Source organism: Plectropomus leopardus, chromosome 23 (genome assembly GCF_026936395.1).
Source record: "Plectropomus leopardus strain MGB_pleo_1.0 chromosome 23, ASM2693639v1, whole genome shotgun sequence".
NCBI classification, from domain to species: domain Eukaryota; kingdom Metazoa; phylum Chordata; class Actinopteri; order Perciformes; family Serranidae; genus Plectropomus; species Plectropomus leopardus.
The window spans coordinates 12302525-12325395 of record NC_142198.1 but is presented as its reverse complement, the minus strand read 5'-3'; the positions used below and the strand labels follow the sequence as shown (position 1 = coordinate 12325395).

The following is a 22871-nucleotide window of genomic DNA, read 5'->3' as shown; positions in this document are numbered from 1 at the left end:
TGTGAGAGTTTGTCAGCAAATGCTTTGATATAGTTTTGTTGCTGATGAAGGCGGACCCCGATGACTTCAATTCAAGAATTTTCTCTGTTTTTGGATTCTTTGTTCATTGAGGTCAAGCAAGAAAAAAACAATGTTACACACAAATTATAATGTAATACACGGTGCAAATTTTCGTTTTGAGAGTGAAGTTTTCCTTTAAATAGCTGTATGTTGCTGCAGGAAACGAAGGACTTTGGCACTGACCCGAGGTGTAAGACCGAATTAAAAACACTGAAGTTACGGGCACTAAAACCAAATTAACAATCTAAAAGAAGTTAAAATGCTTGGTGAGTACTTCATATGCAAATGGTCATTTGGGGAATCAAACATTCCTTTAACTTGGTATTGATAGTACTGAGCTTTTAATTTACTTACCCATACAGAATAAGCAGCAGAATCAAAGCAGGCAGGTTCGGAGGTGAAACATAGGCTTTTTGTTGGAAGCAGAGGAAGATCACAATCACAATAAGGCATGGGATGATGTAGTTACACTGTCAGGACAAACATAGACAAGCAAACAGACAAATAAGCAGCTACCACCATCAGAGGCCAGTACATAATTACTAAACTGTGCTTGACAACATAAAGATATGACTTGCTTTTAATAATTTTTTAAGACTTAAAGAACGTATTATGAAATCTGCAATATAAGTAGCACTCAAATACGCCCCCTTTTAATTTTCTATTTAATTCAGTGACCAGCAGACATACGTATATGATTCTCTTGTGTTTGAGGCAAGTGACTGAATGACACATTAAACTGAACTATCATTTTATACCTTTATTAACTAATATTTATTCAACATTTGATTAAATCCAGTCAATATCAAAAGAGGGCTGAGGGAAAAAGCTTCCTTTTGGCTGCAGACCTATATGTCTAGTGTTGAATAAATTATGTACTATGGATAAAATTAATACAATGAATCATGCTTATAAACAGTTCATGGACAATAAGTTTACACTGAAATATTAAGGACATTTTCAACCTGGATTACCTATAATGTCTACTGTCGATGGAGCATGTATACTAATGCAAAGAGCTTCAGGCTAGAATCATTAGACTGACTCTGCAAGTATATTTGTCTTCCACTCAGACAGCATTTATCTACCATAATGATGAGCATCCTGCTGCAATTTCTTTACCAAAAGGTACCTGATAAAATGTTTACTTCCATTACACCTTAGGGAACCTGCCTGTAAGCCTGTTGAGCGAAACCAGCGGGGGCAGCCGCAGTCGATAATTACGCCTCAGCCAATAACTGTTGCTTCGGTGCAGCTTTTTCCCAGAAGCCAGCAGTGGTCAAAGCTACATTATCAATTACAGTGGATGGATTTTTCTTTTTTCTTTTTTTTTTTTTTTTTACATATATGAGGCCTACGACACTGAAAGCAGTGTTTCTTGAATCACATTATTATGCATGTCTCATAGTTTTCACTTCATTTTATGCATCATTTTAATAAGTGGCAATACTAAATTGTACCTCAAGAAGTTGTGATCGATTAAGAGGTGATGCAGTGACCTGAGGAAGGTGGTATTTACCGTGTCCCAGGCCAAATTGGCCAACCAGTAGACAGCTGGGTTTACTCCACTGACAAATTGCAGATGCTTGGCTTTGTTCACCCTCTCTTGGATGAGGAAGAGGACAAAGCTGGCAGGGATGAAGGACATGGCAAAGATAACACAGATGGACACCACCACATCAGTTGAGGTTGTGGCCCTGTGATTGGAAGAATAGAAGCACAGCAAACAAGAAGTTGAGTGGAGAGCTCTTTGAGTGTACCAGGACAATGAAAATAAAATGCAAAAATAGGAGCAGAGCAATCTTTTTCCTCTGAAGCTGTACAAAATGTCTTATTTCTATGAGGATGTAGATGTGTTTTTGGTCTGGCATCATTTTTTTTTTTTTGATGCGAACAAAGCATTGGCACAAAGCAGGAAATTATTTCATTACAACAGGTAATTTTTGTTGTTGTTTTCTATTTATTTATTTTTTCCTTTCAATTTACTGCCTTATTGTTATTCAATCACTTTTTAAGTCTTATTTCAATAAAACTGATAAAAAGAACCAAACTAAAATGATGAAGCCATTAACTATTACTAGCACTCCTACACAGGTGAACTGGATAATGATCATACTGTTTCCACTGCATTTACACATGCTAAAATATGTACGCCCTTACCTCAGGGTATTGTGAAGCACTTTGGATCAAACCGTCCACATGAATAGGAATATGAGATTATGAAATACAGAACTTTAACTCAATTGAAATCGAAATTAAATGGTCTCATGCTTCCAGTGGAAAAGTTCCAGTGTGATATTCACTGCATTTTAATATATTTCTTAGGGAATAATGGCTCACTTCATTTTCACTGGGCACTAGTTATTGCTGTATACCACAGAACTGCCGTCAGTGAGAGTAACACAGCAGGTTAGAGATGACGGAATCTACACTGTGCTGTGGAAAAATTGTATGCGAGATTTTGTCATTGTCAAGAAATTTTGACTGTATGAAAGTGAAGAGATTCTCAGGGCGGAGAACCAGCTTGTGGTTGTTTCTTGTTTCCAGAAAATGAGCCAAATGATACATAAAGAATGTTGAAGCAGCATTTTGCTCATTTCCTGCAATGCAATAAACACATTACCTTTATTACTTCGCCACGTTAGGATGCATTAAAACAAATTTTGGGACAGGAATGATCAATATAACTAATGTTTCAGGCTTGAGCTTGTTAGTATTGATGACATTAGCATTACATGAATTGAAAGTACTGGCAATGCTGTTTGAGCATAATCAAAAAGCTTTTAAAGGTCTCCTGAAACCATGATAAGCTATTATGTCAGGCTTGCATTCATGTCCAGCTCCTGTTTGTCTCTTGGCAACACAGCCAGCAGGTAAAGAGGACAGAGGACAATTTTTTAAATCTTGACCAGACTTTGTATATGTAACATTCTTTTATGATGGAAACAGATTGTCCCTTTCTCCTCCGAGACGCTGACCTTCGCTTCACTGTTGTGTGTATCTTCATTAATGCCATCCTAGCTTTGAAATGTCCTCCATTGTGACTGCTCAATTAGCGTTGGATAAAACTGTGGTATATTCTTTTTACCCCCCCCCCCCAAGTCATCCTCACCCTCGGCCCGGGATAATCTCTCACATGCCTCCATGCTGTGTATTTAGCATATTAAATAAGTTACCCTGTGTGGCTACAGGGCTGTATTTATCATCGCCAACCAGATGCAATTAGGACACATAAATATGAAATAATTTATTGCAGTGGGTGCCAGCCGACATTTCAACAGGTTTCAAGGGCTGCGTGCACTGGTCAGGTGGGGAGATAATGTAGGGGACAAAGCTGTGAATGATCTAACCCTGAATGCTTGAAGCTGGTTAATTGCTGAGAAGAGGAGGACAAGCAATCTGCTAATTAACTAATAATGAAAGAGCAAGAAAGATGACCAGTGGGAGTAAAGCTTTTACAAGATCTATTTCTTTCCTTATTTTTTAAATTTTTTTAAATGACAAGGGCTGCAGGGCACAGCCTTAAATGTTAAAGTGAGAGAGGGGCTGAAAGCATGAGATAATTATCAAATCTAAAGTTCCTGGCACAACATTTGGCTTGTCATTTTTATTATGTAGATAAAGCTGAGAACCATTTCAATTTTGATAGAAGCATATTACAATTAATTCGGTAGCTCAACCGCATATGGTTTTTAAATGGAATACTTTTGCAGATAGCGTTCACAAATCAGAGACAATATTAATTCGCTGATAGTAACTAAATTACGCATCAAATTCAACAGAGTGGAAGATATGCCAAATTGATATTCCTGAGCAATTAAGAAGTGATATGTACGACATGTCTCCATGGTGAAATGGTGCCAAAGTCTGACATTTCTGGAGATGAGATAGAGAAAATTGGGAGGCTCTATTTTTGTGCCAAAGCAGATGAAGCACAGAGACCTTGTGTGTGAAGTGGTCATTTCGGTTTGTGTAAGCATTGCCTGTCTTTCCAACCACATACTTTCACAGTTTTGCAGCTTATGGCATCACTTGCATTGAAATTAGTCGTAAAGCACACTAGAGGGGAGTGCCACTTCAAATTGGATGGTGCAGTGTAATTTTGGTGTCCAAATTATAGCGAGGGAACAAGTCATTGGTGATGAGTTATTATCCATAGAAAGGCTCTCCATGACATGAAAGAAGTGTCAATCAGAAATATCAATTTATTTTAAGGTTGATTTTGCCCTCAGAGAACAGGGAGAGACTTTTCTGTCACAGGTGGAAGTCGGTGGCTCTCTTAGCTCTCTGTAATTCAGGGGCTTTATTTGGGCTGTTCGCAAGCAAATTATAGGACACATAAAAAACACAATGACAGCAAAAAATGTAGGTATTTACCTTAAATTACACATTACCATTGTGCTGATATTTTTTGTGAGTTCAAGATAAAACCGAAAAACCCTTCCCACCATGCCCACCACACAATGTTATTCTCCTTCAAATAACAATTTCTGAATTACGCAAAGACTAAAAATGTGCCTAAAGCAGCATTTTTTATTTTTATTTTTTAAGGGATGCACAGCTCTAAAATGAAAAATCCACATGAGCCCGAAATAAAATTTTTTTGTCAGGTGACACTTAAATCATGTGACTTTACCTATTCAAAAAAAGGAAAACTTTGCCCTGGTTTTGACTGTCTAAGGAAGAGCATCATCCAAGCCTGTGAAAGTGGGGGAAATTTTACACTTTTAATTATGAATAATTATGGCATGTTTTACATGTAACCTGGGTTAAAATAGTTTTATTGTTTTGCCCAGTGAATGTGTACATGTACACATTTACATCACATCCTGGAGGATGGACGTGATGTTCTCTGTAGTTAGGTAGAAAAACTTGCATATATCAGCATCTGCATCAGCAATCAGCCAAACTGAGCTGGAAAATATTAGCAAATTGGATATCGGCAAAAATCCAATATCATGCACCCCTGGTTTATTTTTCTTTCCGCTGTTTTTGCCACTAGCGTATGAGTTCTTGAGTTATGGCCAAAAACATGTTTTGTGAGGTCAACGTGACCTTTACCTTCTGCCACCAAAATCATTTCAGTTCATTCTTGAGTCTGACGTTTGCGGCAAAGAAGAAATTCCCTCAAGGCGCTTTATAGATATCACGTTCACAAAAATGGGACGGATGGACGGATGGATGGACAATCAGAAACATAATATCTCCTGCCATGGCTATTGCTGGGGCAGAGGCATAAAAAGGTACAAAAAAACCCAAAACAATTCACACACACATTTTCATTTGATCCATCGTTCACATGAAAAATATTAGAGTGGAGCTTTAAGAAACACAAGTGCTTAGTCATCTGCTCAAGAAGTCACTGCCCATTTCCCCATTCCTGACTGCAACCTGCACACTTATTCACCAATGAAGGAGTGTCCAAGCTAATCTGGGAATCATAGTTCATAAATTGCAGCCGTCACACTCTGCACCGAGAGGTGGAGAGAGAGAAGAGGCTCATCCTGAATCTACCGTAAGCAGGCCATCGTAATTATCTCCTAACCCTGGCGCAGTCTCCCTCTCTAACTCAGGGCTGTCGTCAGCACCTGATCACTACATAAATACCTGACTGAGGACGGGGGCTGGAGCAACGGCGGGAGTATGGGATAAAAGTGCTTCTATGTGGTGATTGGTAGCAGCCACTAAATTGCCTTTATAATGTCAGGAGTTGTGGTTATAGCACTGTGCGGCAATTTGCTGCAGTGGGATGAATTCCAACTGCTTTCCATTACAAGCGCTGATCACAAACAGACCAAATGCACAATATCAACAACAGACAATGTTGAGGAATACACAGGATCAAAATAACCGGTCATAATCACAAAACAAAACAGTACACAGTACACACAGAGCAGTTAGATCCATATGTTGTGATTTAGCACACCATTAATCTCTGACTCTCATGGGGAGCCGCTCGCCTGCTAGCCCTGGGATAAAGCATGAGCAAAAAAAAAAGGTATATCCTCGTAAGGGGCTCCCAAGGGCCTCCAAATCTGTGCATACAAATCCCCCATCGATCTATCTGTCTTACGCTTTCTATTGTGTTGTCTCTTACTCATCTGTTCTCCCTTTGTCGATGCTGTCTCCGCTTTTCTCTCCCCCACCCCATTGCTCTGTCCCTCTCACTCTGCCTTATCTCTTGCAATTCCCCAGTCACCATCAGTCTTTCTCTTTTGCATGTTAGGATGAATCGTAAGAAAATCAAAAATTGCCACTGTTAACACTTGGATCCTTAACACATTGACCACAAGTGTTATCTATACAGATTTGAAATGTTGGCTAGATTGCACCATCAAGGCTTATTTTTATCTAAGATTAGCTCTAATCAGAGTAAAACTAGGCTTAAAATTTATAAATTGAGATTTAAAATTAAGCAGAGCTCTGTTGGACCATTATATATATATATATATATATATATATATATATATATATATATATATATATATATATATATAATCTCGGTTTAGAAAAGCCATGTTTAACAGAATTTAAACTGAGTTTAATCAATAGGGAAAATTGTCACATTGAAATCAAAATAATTAATAACTGAAAAAATACAAACATACATAGAGATCGAACAGATTGAGCGGACTGAAACAAAAAAGGGATGTTGCTCAGCTTAAAGCTTGCTCAAAAAACATGAAGACAAAAGCAGAAAGATTGTGGCAAGTGAGGGACGGGAGATGTTCATCATGCGTTTCTGTCACTGCCATGTTTGAACAGTCTTCCTGTTCAGCTCCAAAGTTTCCTTGGTAAAGTGGTATCTTTATTAAAATTCATCATCATCACAGTCGTCAACTGGGTTGAGTCTGTCTCCTAACTTTCTTCGAGGATTATTTTGCTCAATCCATCCAAGAAAGGCAGTCAAAGTAAAAGTTAAGACTACTCAGCTGTAAATTTAAAGTTTTGCTGCAACAGAATACTTTAATCTAGGATTGGAGTAAAATTATACTGAGATTTAAAGAGAGGTTTAAATTTGATCTTTCTTAATTTTAAGATAGTTTTAAAGGTAGGTGCAACAGACTTTAAACTTAAACCATAATTTAATCAGCTTTAAGAGTTAATCCCTGTTGGTGCAAATCATCTGTAAGGTGGTAGATACAGTATGCTATCAGCATTGTTACATTTCTGAATAACATTTCAGAGGCCGTACTCCTACCCTGTTTTATCCAACCTAAACCATCACAAGGCACATGAAACGGAATGTCTAACAGCAAACAATTTTCATGTTGCGCCTGTGCTCTACAAAGCTGAGGCATAGCAGCATCTACCCCTTAACCCCTTTTTTCGGTCTGGTAACTCACATGGCAACATAGGAGAGCTGCGCCTTGGTGAGGTTGAGGGGATGATTGGACACGGAGATGCCGTACCGGCGGGGATCCTGTCCTGCTGGCAGATTCCCCCTCAGGATGGCGTTGTTGGCCACACTGAGGAAGGACACCACGCCGTGCCATGCCTGGTTGTAGAACCACACCTGCCGAGGTAGAGACGAGCATTAACAAAGAGAAGCAAGTAGGGGTTTCAGATGTCTCCTAGCAACTACGTCTGGCATCAATTTATTTGATTGTGGACAAATAATGGAAAAAGATTTAACACATGGGTTAGAAAAGAAGAGAAGACACATTTCAAAAATATAAATAAGTCATGAGTGCATGAGTGTGGACCAGTTGCAGATGAAATTGTCTTTTTCTGAGATGAAGTGTTGTTTCAAAGGTTACCAAAACTTGACCTGTATCTTCCAATTTTTAATATTACAGAGTCGCAACTTAGTAGTCATCTCAGTTTTCTAAAAATATTTTTTTTGCTTTGTTTTGTTGGTAAGCTAACTAGTCATAAAAGAAAGGTACAAAGAATGATTGGACAGAATATGTCTGCTACTTATAACAGCTTGGTTGTTACAATCAGGGTTGTGAAGGGCTCTTAAGACCTGTGAACCACCAGTATGTCCACCAGAAAGTATGTCAAAGCACTTAAAAAATCCAGCTTTTTCCCCAGCTGAAGAAATCATTGCCAGTGACAATGAGTTGCTGTTGTCATTTGAAGATGCACCAAGGTTCACCGCATTCTTGTTCAACATATAGTACAGTATAATTTCTTACTGTTGTGCTATTGTGTATGGCCCTATATATTTTTATACTTTTGAGTGCGTTTATGTCTTTGTGTGTTGTGATTGTTAGAGTGAGAGATACGATCAATTTTTGTCCACTTAATGCACAAAAGGTGTTCGAAGAGAGGGGTCAAGTAATCTCTCAAACATATTCGAGGGGCTACATACTGATCTATAAGGATGAGGAACAGATCTGACAATTGTTACTTTTTCATCCAACGGGAAATAAAAGCCTGCGATGAATGCCGAATCATGATGTGGCGGACTGTAGCATGCTAGCTGCGGAGACGGAGAGAAAAACATTTTTGCACACTTTCCTTTAATGTAAGTGATTTTCTGAGTCTGTGGCTGCTGGGGTGTAGAAGAAAAAGAATGGATGAAAGAGAGTGGGAGTGAGAGAGGACTCCCCGCTGATAGTGCAGCGCTAATTAAGAGTGGATGGTGTCTGAGTGTCAGCCTAACATAACACTGCATCACAGAGGAGGATATGGAGAAACTTGAGTACACACACACACACACACACACACACACACACACACACACACACACACACACACACACACACACACACACACACACACACACACACACACAGATGTGCACGCACAAAACACTCTTGTCTCGTTCTCTCTCTGTTCTCGCCGCATCTCAGATACAAAGATCGACCAAACTTGATATTATTTGACTGTTATATCTTCTTTAGCCTGTAGTTTCTGAAAGGTCTGCAGCTAAAGTATCATTTAATGTATTCAAGATAAGCAGAGTGAGGAGCACAACTATGTCTGCTAAATGCATGAGGGTGGTATAGAAGGAGTGAAAAATATTTGATATGATATGATTCATTTCCACTTCTGAAACTACTTTAAACATCAGCTTGTTTTGGGGAGGGGCAAAACTCTAGTCTCAGTATGAGATATATCAGCCTGTATGAGATATTAACTTCAACATTTACTACAACTGTAGTGCAGTGGTGTTAAGAAAAATATGATTACACTAGCAATGCACATGAAAATCATTTTGAGGTGTCCGTTACTTGTATCGGACAGCTGTGGATACTCTTAAGATTAAGATTTTACATAAAACAATAATGTGATAAAATTGCAAAAAGAGCCATCATTTTTTCTGCAGGATAAAATCTTTTGCTTTTTGTAGTTTAAGTAAAGGGTGAAGGTTTCATTTTACCATAGCAGGGGTTGGGAGTGCAGGGGATATGGTATGTGGTGTTTGGGGTCCTTCTCTGTCAGAAAAGATTTGAGCATCAAACACTTCATTTCTTGCATTCTGGTGATTGTTCCTGCACCAGTTTGTGCAGTTATTTGTGCAGTCAAATTATGGTGTAAATGTCTAAATTTGTTAAGAGAAAATTCATCTGCTACTTATTAGGTGGAACAAATGCACATGTTCTAAATATTGAAGGGGACATGCCCCCTGTGCCTTTTAAAATCATAAAAACTGGTTTAGGTTTTCGATTAGAAGAAAATTACAAGTAAATTAATCTACTACAGTTGAACAGTTTAGAAGTTTTGTCTTCAATTTTTCAGAACACTGAGCACATAGTTATTCAATATTTGGTGCACAACACTGTGTAAGAATGATGTTATTGAAGATCTTTTCCTAATGAAAATTCTCCCAAATTATGCAAAAACACTTTTTTTTTCCACACTAAATGTTGTACTATAACTACTGATGTGTGAAATGATTTTGGGGACACTGCATTTTATAAGAGTGAAGTTATTGAATATTTTTTCCAAAATATCCACCAAAAAAATATACAAAAGCCTTTTTATTCAAACTAAGTTTTGTGTTGTAACCAATAGGAAACCATTGATATGTGAAGTGATTCTGGGGACGTTTCACTTAAAAAATGAAGTTTTTGGATGTCTTTGTGGTACTTCTTTTCAGTGTTTTTCTTCGTAGATGGTCCCTGCGCACTCGTTTCACAGCCGGCTGCACACAGAGAGCAGTGCAAGCTATTGATCTGAAGTTTTAATCTATAAATATTTTTCCAACTTTACTGAACTGGTTCTGGCAGGCGGTTACTGTCCCCTCTTCCCAGTACTGTGTACTGGCACTACATCTTTTAGCTGAAAGAGACCGTACCAGCCTACTTTCACCTTGTGTCATTATCAACCAACCAATTTCCCCTCTGACTTACGTAGCGTTTGACTATATAGGTTTTGCACCACAAAAATGTTCATTAGGAATTTATGATATCATGATATATAATTAAAGGTTTCTTAACAAACAAAGGCATCCAGGAGATGCACTGGCAAAAAAGGGGAAAATAAAGTGAGGTGAAATGTCAAATGGGAGCATTGGTTGGCTTTTACTTTCACTTTTGCTGGCGAGTGTGATTAATAAAGGTAGCAATCCTGCATAGTACACCTTTAAGTAAACTGTGCAAGTGCAAAGAAGAGTAGACTAGTTTTAGATGGATTTATATCATCATCCCAAAAAAACCAAACTTCACCTGCCTAATTGTCCCTTCAGAGATCATTTAATGTTCATCTCATTGGTTTGCATCAAACAGAAGAGCAAAAGTGCACCCGGCAATTAATGATACCTTTACATTGTTCCTGGTTCCCAGCTTCTTCAGCAGCGTCTCAGCACTCTGGAAGATCTGATCAGTCACATTATCCTAATGAAGATGAAGAAAACAAGACAAAAAAAAGCTGAGCTGGAGATTTAATTGGATACACTTGGAAAACCACCACTACTCTTTGAAATGCAAAACATGAGGCCGAGGGAGACAGGAAATAAGAGTTCCGGGGAACACTTGGGTGTGATGAGCCACTTATTTCCTACAGACTTGGGAAAAAAGTGTCCCCCGCTATTTGGCCTGCTTGCGAGTTTGTTCCTCTCTTGACGTTTTTTTGAATAAATAGGGTGAAATAATTAAAGTCATAAAAGGAAAAAGGAGAAAATGAAACAAAGTTAAAGAATTCTACCTTATGTACCAGTCAAATTTAAGTGTGACTGGATTGCGAGTGTCCAAGTGTAAACAGAAACAGATGGAAATGAGAGTAACAGGGAAAGTATTTTCCACAAAGTGTATGCTCGGTGGTGAAGACATGAAAATGGCAGAGAGAGGGTAGACTGGACAGGTTGTATTAAACATCTCCTCAACCCCACTCATGTTTCATGTGAAATGAGCCTTGGGATGAGGGCTTGAGATGACAGGCAAGCGATTTCCAAAGTGTCATGTTGATACCATGCTGTTCAGCTCCACCATAAGAGCACTGAGCACATTACATGTGTGATATAAATGCAAATGGACCTCCTGTTGGACCCTGCCTTCACAGGCCTATCGCAGGGGAGACAAGGGGGAAAGGAGGGGAGAGTGGATGTGACATGGAGTGAGGGGAGGTCGGCGGAGGGAAAGTGCAGGTGACAACTGGGAAGAGAGGTGGGGGGTAGACAAAATAAGAGGAGAAAAATCAAGAAAGACATCCCGAAAATGCGGGAGTGTGCTCAGGTGCAAGTGCCCGTCTGCTCGGAAAGAGAGGGAGAGTGGAAGGGAAAACACACCAAAGATATCTCAAGCCCCCAAGACAGTCACCTAAGGACAGGGAACTGGGGGATCATACCACGGCTGTTGTCACTTTTTCTATCCCAAAATCCTTCATTCAGCCAAATCGTAACATTACAGAAATTTGGAAACATTTCAAAAATGTATTCAGAGCTCTTTTTTTCGCCCTGCCATATATCCGGTCTGCTCCTTTGGGATAACAAAATGTTTACAGATCATTTCAGTAACGCAGCATGAACTCTTCATCTCTTTCCATATCACCGTGTGAAAGAGGAGGGAGAGAAAAAAAAAAAACAAGAAAAACGCCCCCATCTACCCTGACAGGAGTATTTGTGTTAAATAACATCCCCTGTGTTCCAAGACATTACCTATGCATACACCGGGCACACAACAAGACTCCTACTCTTGTCCGTAATGCTTCCTCCAGCAAAAAAGCGAGGGAATCTTTACAGCATTTTGTGTTTTTACTTCTCTCTGGTTTGCATCATGCCAAGCAGCAACGGGCAGCGCCATTAGGCGGCCTTACTGAGGATTAGTGGTGGCTGAAACAAGATGAGAAGTGGGCCAGCAGCTGCCTGGGCCTAATCCTTGACAAACTCCTCCCCGCTCAAGGACAATGACAAGGCTGGTTTGGCCAGTGGACCTGCCAGTGCCACGGCTAACGACACAGCAATAAAGCCACTCGAGTGTGTGGTGACTTCCTTGGCTTGTATTCCAAAGTGGCCTGCACAGTTCAGTGGTCAAGTGCTCTATGTGACAGAGTGGTCATATGGTCTGTGGGACAGTGTGGTAATGTGTGTGTGTGTGTGTGTGTATTGAGAACCTGCCAGAAAGGAGTTCGTGGTTTGTTATCTCAGGGGCTTATTTTTTCTGAAAAAACATGAAATGAAATGAAAAAAAAAATGAAAAAAATGTTGTCCAGAAGGTTTCAAAACATTTCAGGGAGCAGTCATGTCATTAATACCATCTATATATGACACTGCCATTTCAGATACATTTTTTAGCTTAATTATACAATTTCCAGCACACAGGCTTTCTTGTTCTCAGTGTTCCCGTCACCTCATGTGACACCAAACCATATTTCTACGTGACAGACAGACAAAATGCAATTAAACAGAAATTTCAGCCCCATGCGCAGGTGGACCCGAGTGCAAAAACACGCTACTTCCAGTTACCGTCTCACATCACAATGCCTGCCGAGCAGGAGAGAGCCAGACATTTCCCAAGGACAGTGTAGCACTTTAATAACACGAGATGCAGAGCTGGGACGGCTAATGCCCGGCCATTAGGGTTACATCATCGCTGCTGCACGAATTAAAGTCACATTAGCCTCGAGATCCGGGAGACAGAGAATGGAGCCTGGGTAGGGATGAGAACCGGAGATGCCTGAGGGCAAAGCAATGTGCTGATCTCAAAGCAGTTTGAACGTCCAAAAATTTGAAATGTTAATGAGAGACTGTGTGTATGCGAGACAGAGGCTGGGAGAGAGATAGAGAGAGATACACGAAGGGGACAAGTGAGTTGGTATGTAGTTCAAGAAACACTGTGCCTGAGTAAAAGTATATGAATGTATATACATGAAGTGAGAAAGTGTCAGAAGTTAAGTTGAATACATGTGAGAGGAGAAGGGTTTGCAGGATGGTGTGTGAATGCTCTTGCACAGTGAGGAGCCAGATTCCTCCATTTATTCAAAGCAATGCACAGACAATCATAGCCTGTTGCCATGGACACTCAACAGAATGGATTTGAAGAGTCTAAAGCTCCTCTCATCTTTCTTCTTTCGCAATCGTTCAAGAATACAGCGGGTTCCAAAAGTCCACTACAAAATCACCTGTACCTAAGATACAAAGCTAACTGCACAAAGAACGCCACGCTCCAATTAGGAGCAGCTCGATCAAAAGAAGACTGGCAAACTGCAGCCTTGACGTGACAAAAGCAGGACCACTTCTTTAGTCACAAAAGTAGTCCTAACACTTAGTGCTGGAGAAAGACTTCAAATGTAACAGAGCGACCGAACAACATTGCCATCTTTAGATGCCTCTAGCATGGCTGAGAGACTATACAGAACAAAAACTTAAACGCAAGCCTATGTTTCCTATTTACATGAGTTAAGATCTATGCAAACAGAAAACCAATTTCTCTCAAATTCTGTTTGACAAATTTGATAAAAATCAGCGTACGTCAGCATTTCTCCTTTTCCAAGATAATCCATCAGCCTGACAGGTGTGGCATATCAATATGCTGATTAAACGGCATCAATATTACAAAGGTGTGCCATTGGATGGTCACAATAAAAGACCACTCTAAAATGTGCACTTTGATAATACAACACAACACCACAGCTGACCCATGTTTTGAGGGAGATGTCCACCAGAGCTGACGCCGGTGAATTTAAAGTTCATTTCACCACTATAACCAGCTTCCAGTGTCGTTTCTGTGAATTTGGCAGTACATCCAACCAGCCTCACAACTGCAGACCTTCATCACTTATACATATTTTAACCAATACATTTCTATTACTTACCAAATTAATGACCAAAATTGCAAATTTGCATGACCATTCTCTGAAACGTGTGGATGCGCATCTTTAGGACTCTATTGATAGCACTACTCTAATTACTATACTATTCAATTTAATTGCAACAATTAATTGATACTACATTTTGGTCCTATTCTTTATCAATACTCTATCAATAATCAAATATATGATATATGATATGATATAATTGGTTCTTTGTCATTACTATATCATAGCTTTTTCTTTTTTAAAAGATGAAATCTGAGCAGGATAGAGCAGATCAGGGCTTCTGATTCACTTGAGACCAGCCACCCGAACAGCTGATGCAACAGTTGGGTTGAATAACTAAAGGATTTCTGCACAAACTGTCAGAAACTTTGTCTGGGATGTTTATCTGTGTGCTTGTTGTCCTCACCAAGGTCTTGACCTGACTGTGGTTTGTTGTTGTAACCAACATTAGTGGAAAAATGCTCATCTTTGATCTTCTGATCTTGGGACTGAATCTAAATTACAGTTTAAAAAATGTATATTGGAGTATACATGGAGATATTCTAAACTCAAGAGCTTTTGTTAGTTTCAAACAAAATATCCATTTTACAGATTTTTTAAAAACACACATGTAAAGATGGTGATTTGAAGAAGGTGCATTCATCCTTGGTTTTATATATGTTTTTTTTATGTTTTATATGTTGCAGATAAACTAATTCTAAGACTTTCTAGGTTTTGTAGATGCTGCTGTGCTAATCAATCAACCCTGTGGTATCAACAGGCTTGACTTTGAGAATGCCAATATTTATTACATACCTGAAACGAACTGAAAAGACCTCGTAGATCCCTAAATGAGGCTTCTATTGCTGCCTCAGTCAAACGGACTTGGGAGTTGACTGCCCCTACAGAGATGCCTCCGTACCTGGAGTGGCAGACAAAAGCAGAACAAGAGGGAGGTTCAAGTGGAGATAAGAGCATATGAGTAATACCAAAGAATACCCACGGCCACAGATTTTTAAGCTTCCTCTGTAAAGCTACACACACACAGACATGAGATACAGACATATAGTATAAAACAGGCAATGTGTTGTGGAAACATGAGCAACAACTTACATGTTTGAGCAAACACATCAACCTAAGGCTTACAATTAATCATTTGTCTCCCTGACAGTTTGCTCTAAATGCTTTCATACAGGAAAATGACAGGTTAAGGGAAGCGTATCAAAGAGAGGCCCAGCAGGACTTGTCATAGTGTGACAACTGCATAACATGTAGATGGAAAAGGCAGCCCAGTGTGTGGGATTTTATCCTTTCATTCATATTACACTCAACTGACCTTCAAAAAGTGGATGCAGCAACACTACAACAGCAGCCCAGGTAGTAATTTGGCTCTCTCAAAAAAAGAAAACAACAAAAAACAAAACAACAACCCTGAAACCAAAGTGCCTGAGGAAAGTCACTAGTCTCTAAAGTGCTACCACATACATGAATGTACTGTTATAAAAAAAACTTCAATGCTGCAGCATAAAAAAAAAAAAAAAAACTCTAGAGAAATGTCGATATTCACAGCATTTACACTGACGTGCATTACCTTGTTTTACCCGAGTGCTCATAAGTCTTGACCAGGAAGTCTGTCATGTTCCGCCCAGTTAAATCCAACAATGTGTCTGTTGTGTTCTGGATCCTCTGTGAAAAAGGGCAAAAAAGGTTGAAATGTTAGCACTGAAAAAAATGCACACTACAGGTTTGCTATTTGGTAGGAATGTCCCAATTGGATCAGGATCAGGCCAAGTCAATACATCGAGATTTGTAATTTTGAGCACACACCTCACCCTATCCTTCATTCACGCCCACCACCACACAGGTGTCTTGAACGGAGAGCACGATTTGTGGCAGGTATACAGGATTTATTGCTCCTAAGCTGCTACACCACTTTAAGTGGAACTGAAATACTTGTTGTTCATTTTTAGTGAATTAGTTTTACTATAATGCTGTAATAGGTGGAATTCTGACCGCTGTTTATTTGTTGTATGGGTATATTAAAGTTAAGCTGTAACAATGCTTTAAATAAAATTGTATTGCATTGCAGAGCTGTTATACTGTCAAGCATATACAATGTATTGGTTTTAATGACTCCAAAGTAGTTCAAGTGTGAATTGTGCAGCTGTATTATCCAGCTAAATACAAGTATCGGATCAGGACTCCGTATCTGCAGATACTCAATGACATACTCGTGACATCCCTACCATTTGTTATTTTTGTTATAGTGACTTTAGGGTTAAATGATTAATGGTGATTAATTTTTGGGGGGCTCTTGAGGACGGCATGACAAGTTGGTAATACAGCAAACTGTTACTTATTTGTGCATCCAGCAGATACAAAGCAATGTTTGAATTAATTTGGAGTAACTTAGATTTATCAGGTGGCCACCTGATGAATATAACCTCAACATCCACTCTCCTGTTAGCTCTCTTTTGGTTTCTGCCAACTCCTGACAAAAACTACCTGGCTCTGAAGAGGCCTCAATAAAGTGTGTGTAGTATAACCTCATGAGCAGAAAAGCTGACCACAGACCAACTGCTCAGTCACCCATAAAAACGTATCCAGTAGATACAAAATCAACAAAACTTAACAGCAAGAAAATTTTGCAGGTGATCTGTCCACAGCTCTGTGCAACATATTCACCCAACCCTTATCATAATAGTCAATTAAGCCTGGCTATGGGGAGCCTGGCTGAATTTTAGACCCCCGCCAAAGCTGCAAAAAGCTGTGTCTAATGTCAAAGAACCCTAATTAGATGCCCTTCTGTGGATAAATGGGTACATTCAAACATCCAATTAAGGGAGGGTGAGACACACAACCACAGATACACTCCACAATGATACTTCTCAGTACACACACACACTCACTCCGACACCAAGCTGCTTTAGCCTTGCTTATTTAGAGAGGTACCACTATGCTAATTAGCAGAGTGATCCTTGATAAAAGTGCAATTGAGACCCCCGACTGCAACGCAATTTGCCAACGTACCCCCTGGTTACGCTGGTTATCTACCCCTGTGTACAAACAGCTTGATGTGCAAGCTTTGAGCACACATGGTGTGTTGTTTAATCTGTTACCTTTGTGTGTATACACATTCTTTATCACCTAGGGACTGTTGATTATTTATTAGGGGGTGATACAAAACTGGAGAGGCATGCCAAAGATAAATTTAAGCACTGTGGAGAGACACGTGTTTTATTTTGGTATAGGGGAGGGACATACATCTTTAAATTGTGGTATGTTGTATTTATTTAAAACACCCTCAAACCTCGTGGGTAACTAAACTAGGGCTGTCAAATACTGACTTTTTAAATCAGAGAATTTCAATAGTTAATTACAATTAATCATATTATTCATTGCATGTTAACAATTCCCATTATTTTGCATTTCAAAACTGTTTTGAAGTACACAATAACAAGCAATTCATACCAGATTGTCCAGATTGACCAGGAATCAAATAAGATAAAAAACTTGCATGATACTAGTATAAAGTTGGCATGTCTGTAAAGGCGAGACTCATGGGTACCCACAGAATCCATTTTCATTCAGATATCTTGAAGTCTAAAATGTAGGCAAAGGTTGGAGCATTATTAAGCCTCCTTCCTGAGACACTAGCATGACATGGTTAATACCACTGTATCATCACAGTAGCTTCAAAACTCAGTCCAGTACAACCTCTTTGAGACAGGAACGTCAGCCCACGACGAATGCAATTTAAAAAAAAAAATGTTTGAAACCTTAATCGCATCGCAAAAGACACGTTAATGCTACAACACTGGTAAAACAGAAATTATTATCACAGTTTGAAATTGCCAATGGTCACATCATGGAGGACAAAGCCTATTGTAATAACTGTAATAACTGTTTGCACTAACCACATATTTCTTTTTAACTCCAGAATTTAATTTTCAACTTTTAACCTTCAAACGAGTAAAGGGTACGCTTTTAAGATCTTATAATGTCTACTGTGCCACTGTTTTGTACAGTTTACATCAAGTGTGATTATTACAAAAAAATATATAGTCATTTATGGTAGTGAGAAGGTCATGCATTTTCCCCACTGTCACTCTAAGAGATTTAAGGAGAAATAGTTGAAGATTTGAGGAGGGTCAAGGTCAAGGACAAAGTCGCACCATAGCCACCCCCCTACTCTAATAAATAAAACACAGTCCCTTAAAACATACAGTGGATGTCCACAAGATATAGATATCCTTATATCTATAGATATCCAGCTATAAGCTGCAAGGGCTGTTTTTTTGTATCTCTTTCATTCCTGAGTTTCTGTTTAAAGATAAATAGCTCTTTGAATGGGTCTTACAGTACATGGCAGTATAGCTACATTAGATATAGAAGTAGCAGTTAAGTGAAGAGCAGATGAGTATATGCTGGGGTAAAACAAGAGGGAGGAGAAGAATAAAACCAGATTAGAAGCCAGATTAAAAACAAATAGGATAAATAAGAAAGCAGAGCAGGGGCGGATAGAGGATAGAAACATAAGTCAAAAATTGGAGAAGAGAGCACAAGAGGAAAGAGAAGGGAAGGAGGAGGAGAACTGGAATCACACAGCAAAGAACAAACAGAAGGAGAAAGCAGAGGAAGAAGAGGACCCATCTGGCTTATGAATCAGAGATAAGGAGGACGAACGGCACAGCAACCTTGGCTTATCTCTGAACAAACATGCTTCTCTACTGAAAAGCCACAGGAACTCGGAAACAAACAAAACCAAAAAAATAAGGGGCTTTTTACACTCCGCTGTGTGTACAATGAGTTTATACACCAGCATACAGTCAGTGTGGGTCTAATTATTTTGGCCTTGGTCCATATCCCCCATCAAAAAGACTGAAATGGGGACATTATGTGATGTGTGCAGTACCTGGGCCTGTATCTCTTGCTCATTACCTGTGAACAGCTTCAGAGTGCTTGGCATTCTGTACATGACATCAGTTCTCCACAACACAGTGGTAGCTTGATAGCTGGGGAAGCAAACAGGGGTGAGGGAAATGTAAACTAAGGAGTAATCAAATCTGTTGAATGAGCTGGCATACTCGAGCACTGGAGAGATAAGAGACTGCGCTGTGTTCATATTAATCTTGGCACTGTTTATATCGTGCTGTACCTCTAAGGTAAAATTCCAATTTTATCTAGTGTGCACAAAGAAAAGCAATCTTGGGGAAAGGCAGAGTCTTCTATAATTAAACATGTTACGTTAAGGTGTGCAGTCACATGTCCTCTGACTTGAAGTCTTGCAGGTGATGATCAGGTTAATTGTTTTTTTCTATGTTTTTAAATGTGTGAAGTAACACTATTTATCTCATTAAAACATGATGTTTTTGTAACGGACGTGACAGGTGGCCCACTGTGCAGTCATGTATCTCAGAAGCTGCTCCTCAGTTCAACACATTTTATTGTGTTGTGCGATTACGTCCGATATGATCACATCACAGCGACCATTTTAACCGAGCCAAACGATACCATTAGATAATAGCTGGGGTGGTGTGTGTGAAAGCACTCGCTGGGTTACTAACATGCAGTTACTAACCAAAACAAAAGGCCACTCTGGCTATTCTGTCCCGGATCATAAGAGATTGAGTTGCACACGCCCCGATGAGAGATTTCCATCCAGACCCCTTCTGTTCTGTTTAAGCCACAACAAAAGGGAAAGCACTGCCACATCCACCATTTGCCTCACCTCACAATTCAATGACCTTTTTGCTTTTGTTTTTCGAGCATCTCATGCCTTCTGCTGAGAGGGCAGCTCTGGACAGGTAGTTTTACACTAAAATGGATCTGCGGGGGTTGGGAGTCAAAGTGACAAATCAACAGGGCCCAGCAGAGAAAGGATGTGTCAGGCTGTTGTGTTCGCCAGGTTGAGTACGGGCTGGCGGGAGTTGAAACTGATCTGAGGTTAGTTGAATTTGTTCTTTGGCAACAGATGGTGCTGGAGGAAAAAAAAAAAAAACCTTCCCTCTGATGTAAAGTTTACAGATTCATTATGGTTTAAATGAATAAATGATAACATAAAATAGCAATAATATGTCAGTCCTGCTGATTTGATGTTGTACATTTAAATGAACAGACCACACAGAGGTCCATAAGCCCAGCTTTGGGATCAAACTGCGTTATAAAATAACAAATACTCTTTTGGAAAAACTTGCTTTAAGAGATACTGCCTGCCAGCCCCTCTCTCTCCCTGTCTTTTTCAAACTCGGATCTCAATACCATGAAACGGTAAAACTGGGCACTGCCGAATATAAATCATGATCATGATGTCTGCACTGCATAGTTCTCTAATAAAATGCTTTCAGAAATACATTTTACTGCACTGTTTAGCTGTAATAGTGAGCGTTTTGTGAACAGGAAGTGGGCGTCATACTGCTTCCTACGCAGTGAAAACAGAGGCCAAAAAAACTGAGATCAAAACAGAGCTAAAATTTATGCCTGAGCCACATTGGCTGCGTGAGCAGGGGGTGTACGTCACAGAAACTTTGTTTTTTATTTTGGCACTGTACACAGGTTATATCAGCCGCACTGAATACATAAGAAGCGCTGCTCAGGCGTGGCAAATCAAGAGAAACTGAATCTTTCTGATTTCTTCTGCTTGACACCCGTGGTTTTCAGCAAAGATAGGAAGTAAAAATGTTATTTTGATAATTAAATATACTCTATATAACCGTCCACTACAGTTTCAATGTCTTTATCTGTCAAAGACTTGAATAAATACAATATATTTTTTTTACTCAACCTTTCCTGTTTCTGTTTCAAAGTAAAAGCCCGCTGACAACCTTTTTGTTGATAGGATCCGTTCAATTGTTGATATGGTATTTTACTGTGAAACTTCTGCAGGACCGTGTTGTTGACAATGTCTTGCCAGCCAGCTGCCACTGTATCACACATAAACAAGTTTGCATTACGTCACCTACCAGTGGGAGTGAGATTCTGATAGTTGTAGGTTTTCTACCTCATGAGCAAAAGTGTCTGTGTTTTCTCTGGTCATGTAGCATCAATTTTAACGAATGTGCTTCTTTTGTTATGAAAAGGCCATCATTTCCAGCAGAGAAATACTTTTTTAAGACTGTTTTTTTCCCAAACCAACAACCTAAAGTAGATAATGGTGTTTGTATTTCCCATGAAGAACTATTTTTTTTTCCACAAATGGTAAGCCAATGCCTAACTTCAATACCCTGATAGATGAGGCCAAGGAGAGTAATTTGCAAGCAGGCTGTAGTTAGGCCAATCTCCAAATGAAAAAAGACATCAATCGTAATTCGGTGAACGTGGCGGCTTTATCAATTCCTCTGCACGCATGACGGCCTATTCATCTATGAAGGTTAAATATCACCAGTGAACGAGAGTCAATATCTCAGAATTGATAATGGGCTTAGTGTTGCCTGCCATTTCCATGGAAACAATGATTTCACACTACCTCCTGTGGTGATGCGTCCATGTTTTATTTCCCTCTTTCTCGTCTTTTCTTTAGTTTCTCAAGGGCATATTGGGAGGATGGGCAGGATAAAAGATAAAAAAGAAAACCAGTGTGAAGCTAGTACACTTTGTCATGATTTATTCAGCGGGGGAAGCTTTCAGGTCAAAGGGAATACATCCTCACAATGTGCTCAGCTTCTGTGGGTGGTCTCTGCCTTGGACTTGCATTCATTTATGGGTCCCTGCCATGGACAGCAGTCCACAGGTAAGCAATGATGATAAGCATATATGTTCCTATGCACACGCACAAGAATACTCATTGTACATAGCATTAAACAGCGTTTATATTATATTCCTATCTATTACAGTATGTAACCTACCACATAAACAGTTCTCTCAATCTGAGGGAAGGATTCTCTCTTCAGACTCTACATGGTATATTTGAGCAAGTCAGTCCTTCTATATAACGCTATATATGTTTCTATCTCATGACCTTATGCACTACACTACATTTCAAACTGTAAACTATTGGTTATGGCCCACTGGTGGATCATAGTTAACAGTAGGGAGGCAAAGAAAGTTGTAGAGGTGAGAAGGGTTGTGGTATACAGTTACATACTTTCAGTCATTGCTATTTATTAAGGGTTTAGTCTTTTCACGTACATTGAAAAAAAAGGCAACACCTTCTGAGTTGCCAGTGTCTTCAACGCATTAATAACATACTTATGATGCCTTATAATCTGCCAACACATTCTCACTCCCAACTTGTCAAATACAAACGCTCGGTCAGGTGCCGTTCACATCAAACTATGATGCTCTGGATCCAGTATTGGACAGTCAGGAAGGGCGTGTCAGTTTCCTCGTTCCATGCATTGCGTCTTTCAAAATACGTTTTCACAGAAAAATGTACAGTTTCTGCTCATTATAGGCACAGAGTCTTGTTTACTTTATTTACTGTTTACTTTACTTTTATTTAGGTTTACTTAATTTTTAGGCTCACTTCTTTAGGTTAAACAACAAAAGGACATGGCTAGATTTACATCACAGTTTGGCTTAAATTAAGTACGTTTGTTACTAACACAACCTCACATACTGTACATCAGTTTAACTAAGTGACCAGCGTAGTATGCTAGACATACATGCATATTATACACCATTGTTAT

The 22871-nt window shown here is 39.4% G+C and overlaps 1 protein-coding gene across 2 annotated transcripts in view; it reads right to left on the bottom strand.

Moving 5' to 3' along the window:
* Nucleotides 1-22871, bottom strand: part of LOC121961901 (phospholipid-transporting ATPase ABCA1) — a 222396-nt gene that overhangs the window by 55807 nt on the left and 143718 nt on the right. For both annotated transcript variants that reach the window (XM_088073211.1, XM_088073212.1), the window contains 6 exons: nt 15836-15930; nt 15061-15166; nt 10773-10847; nt 7407-7576; nt 1580-1757; nt 415-530 (listed from right to left, as the gene is read on the bottom strand). In XM_088073211.1, the coding sequence (XP_087929337.1) occupies nt 415-530; nt 1580-1757; nt 7407-7576; nt 10773-10847; nt 15061-15166; nt 15836-15930 (740 nt within the window). The remainder of the gene's footprint in view (nt 1-414; nt 531-1579; nt 1758-7406; nt 7577-10772; nt 10848-15060; nt 15167-15835; nt 15931-22871) is intronic.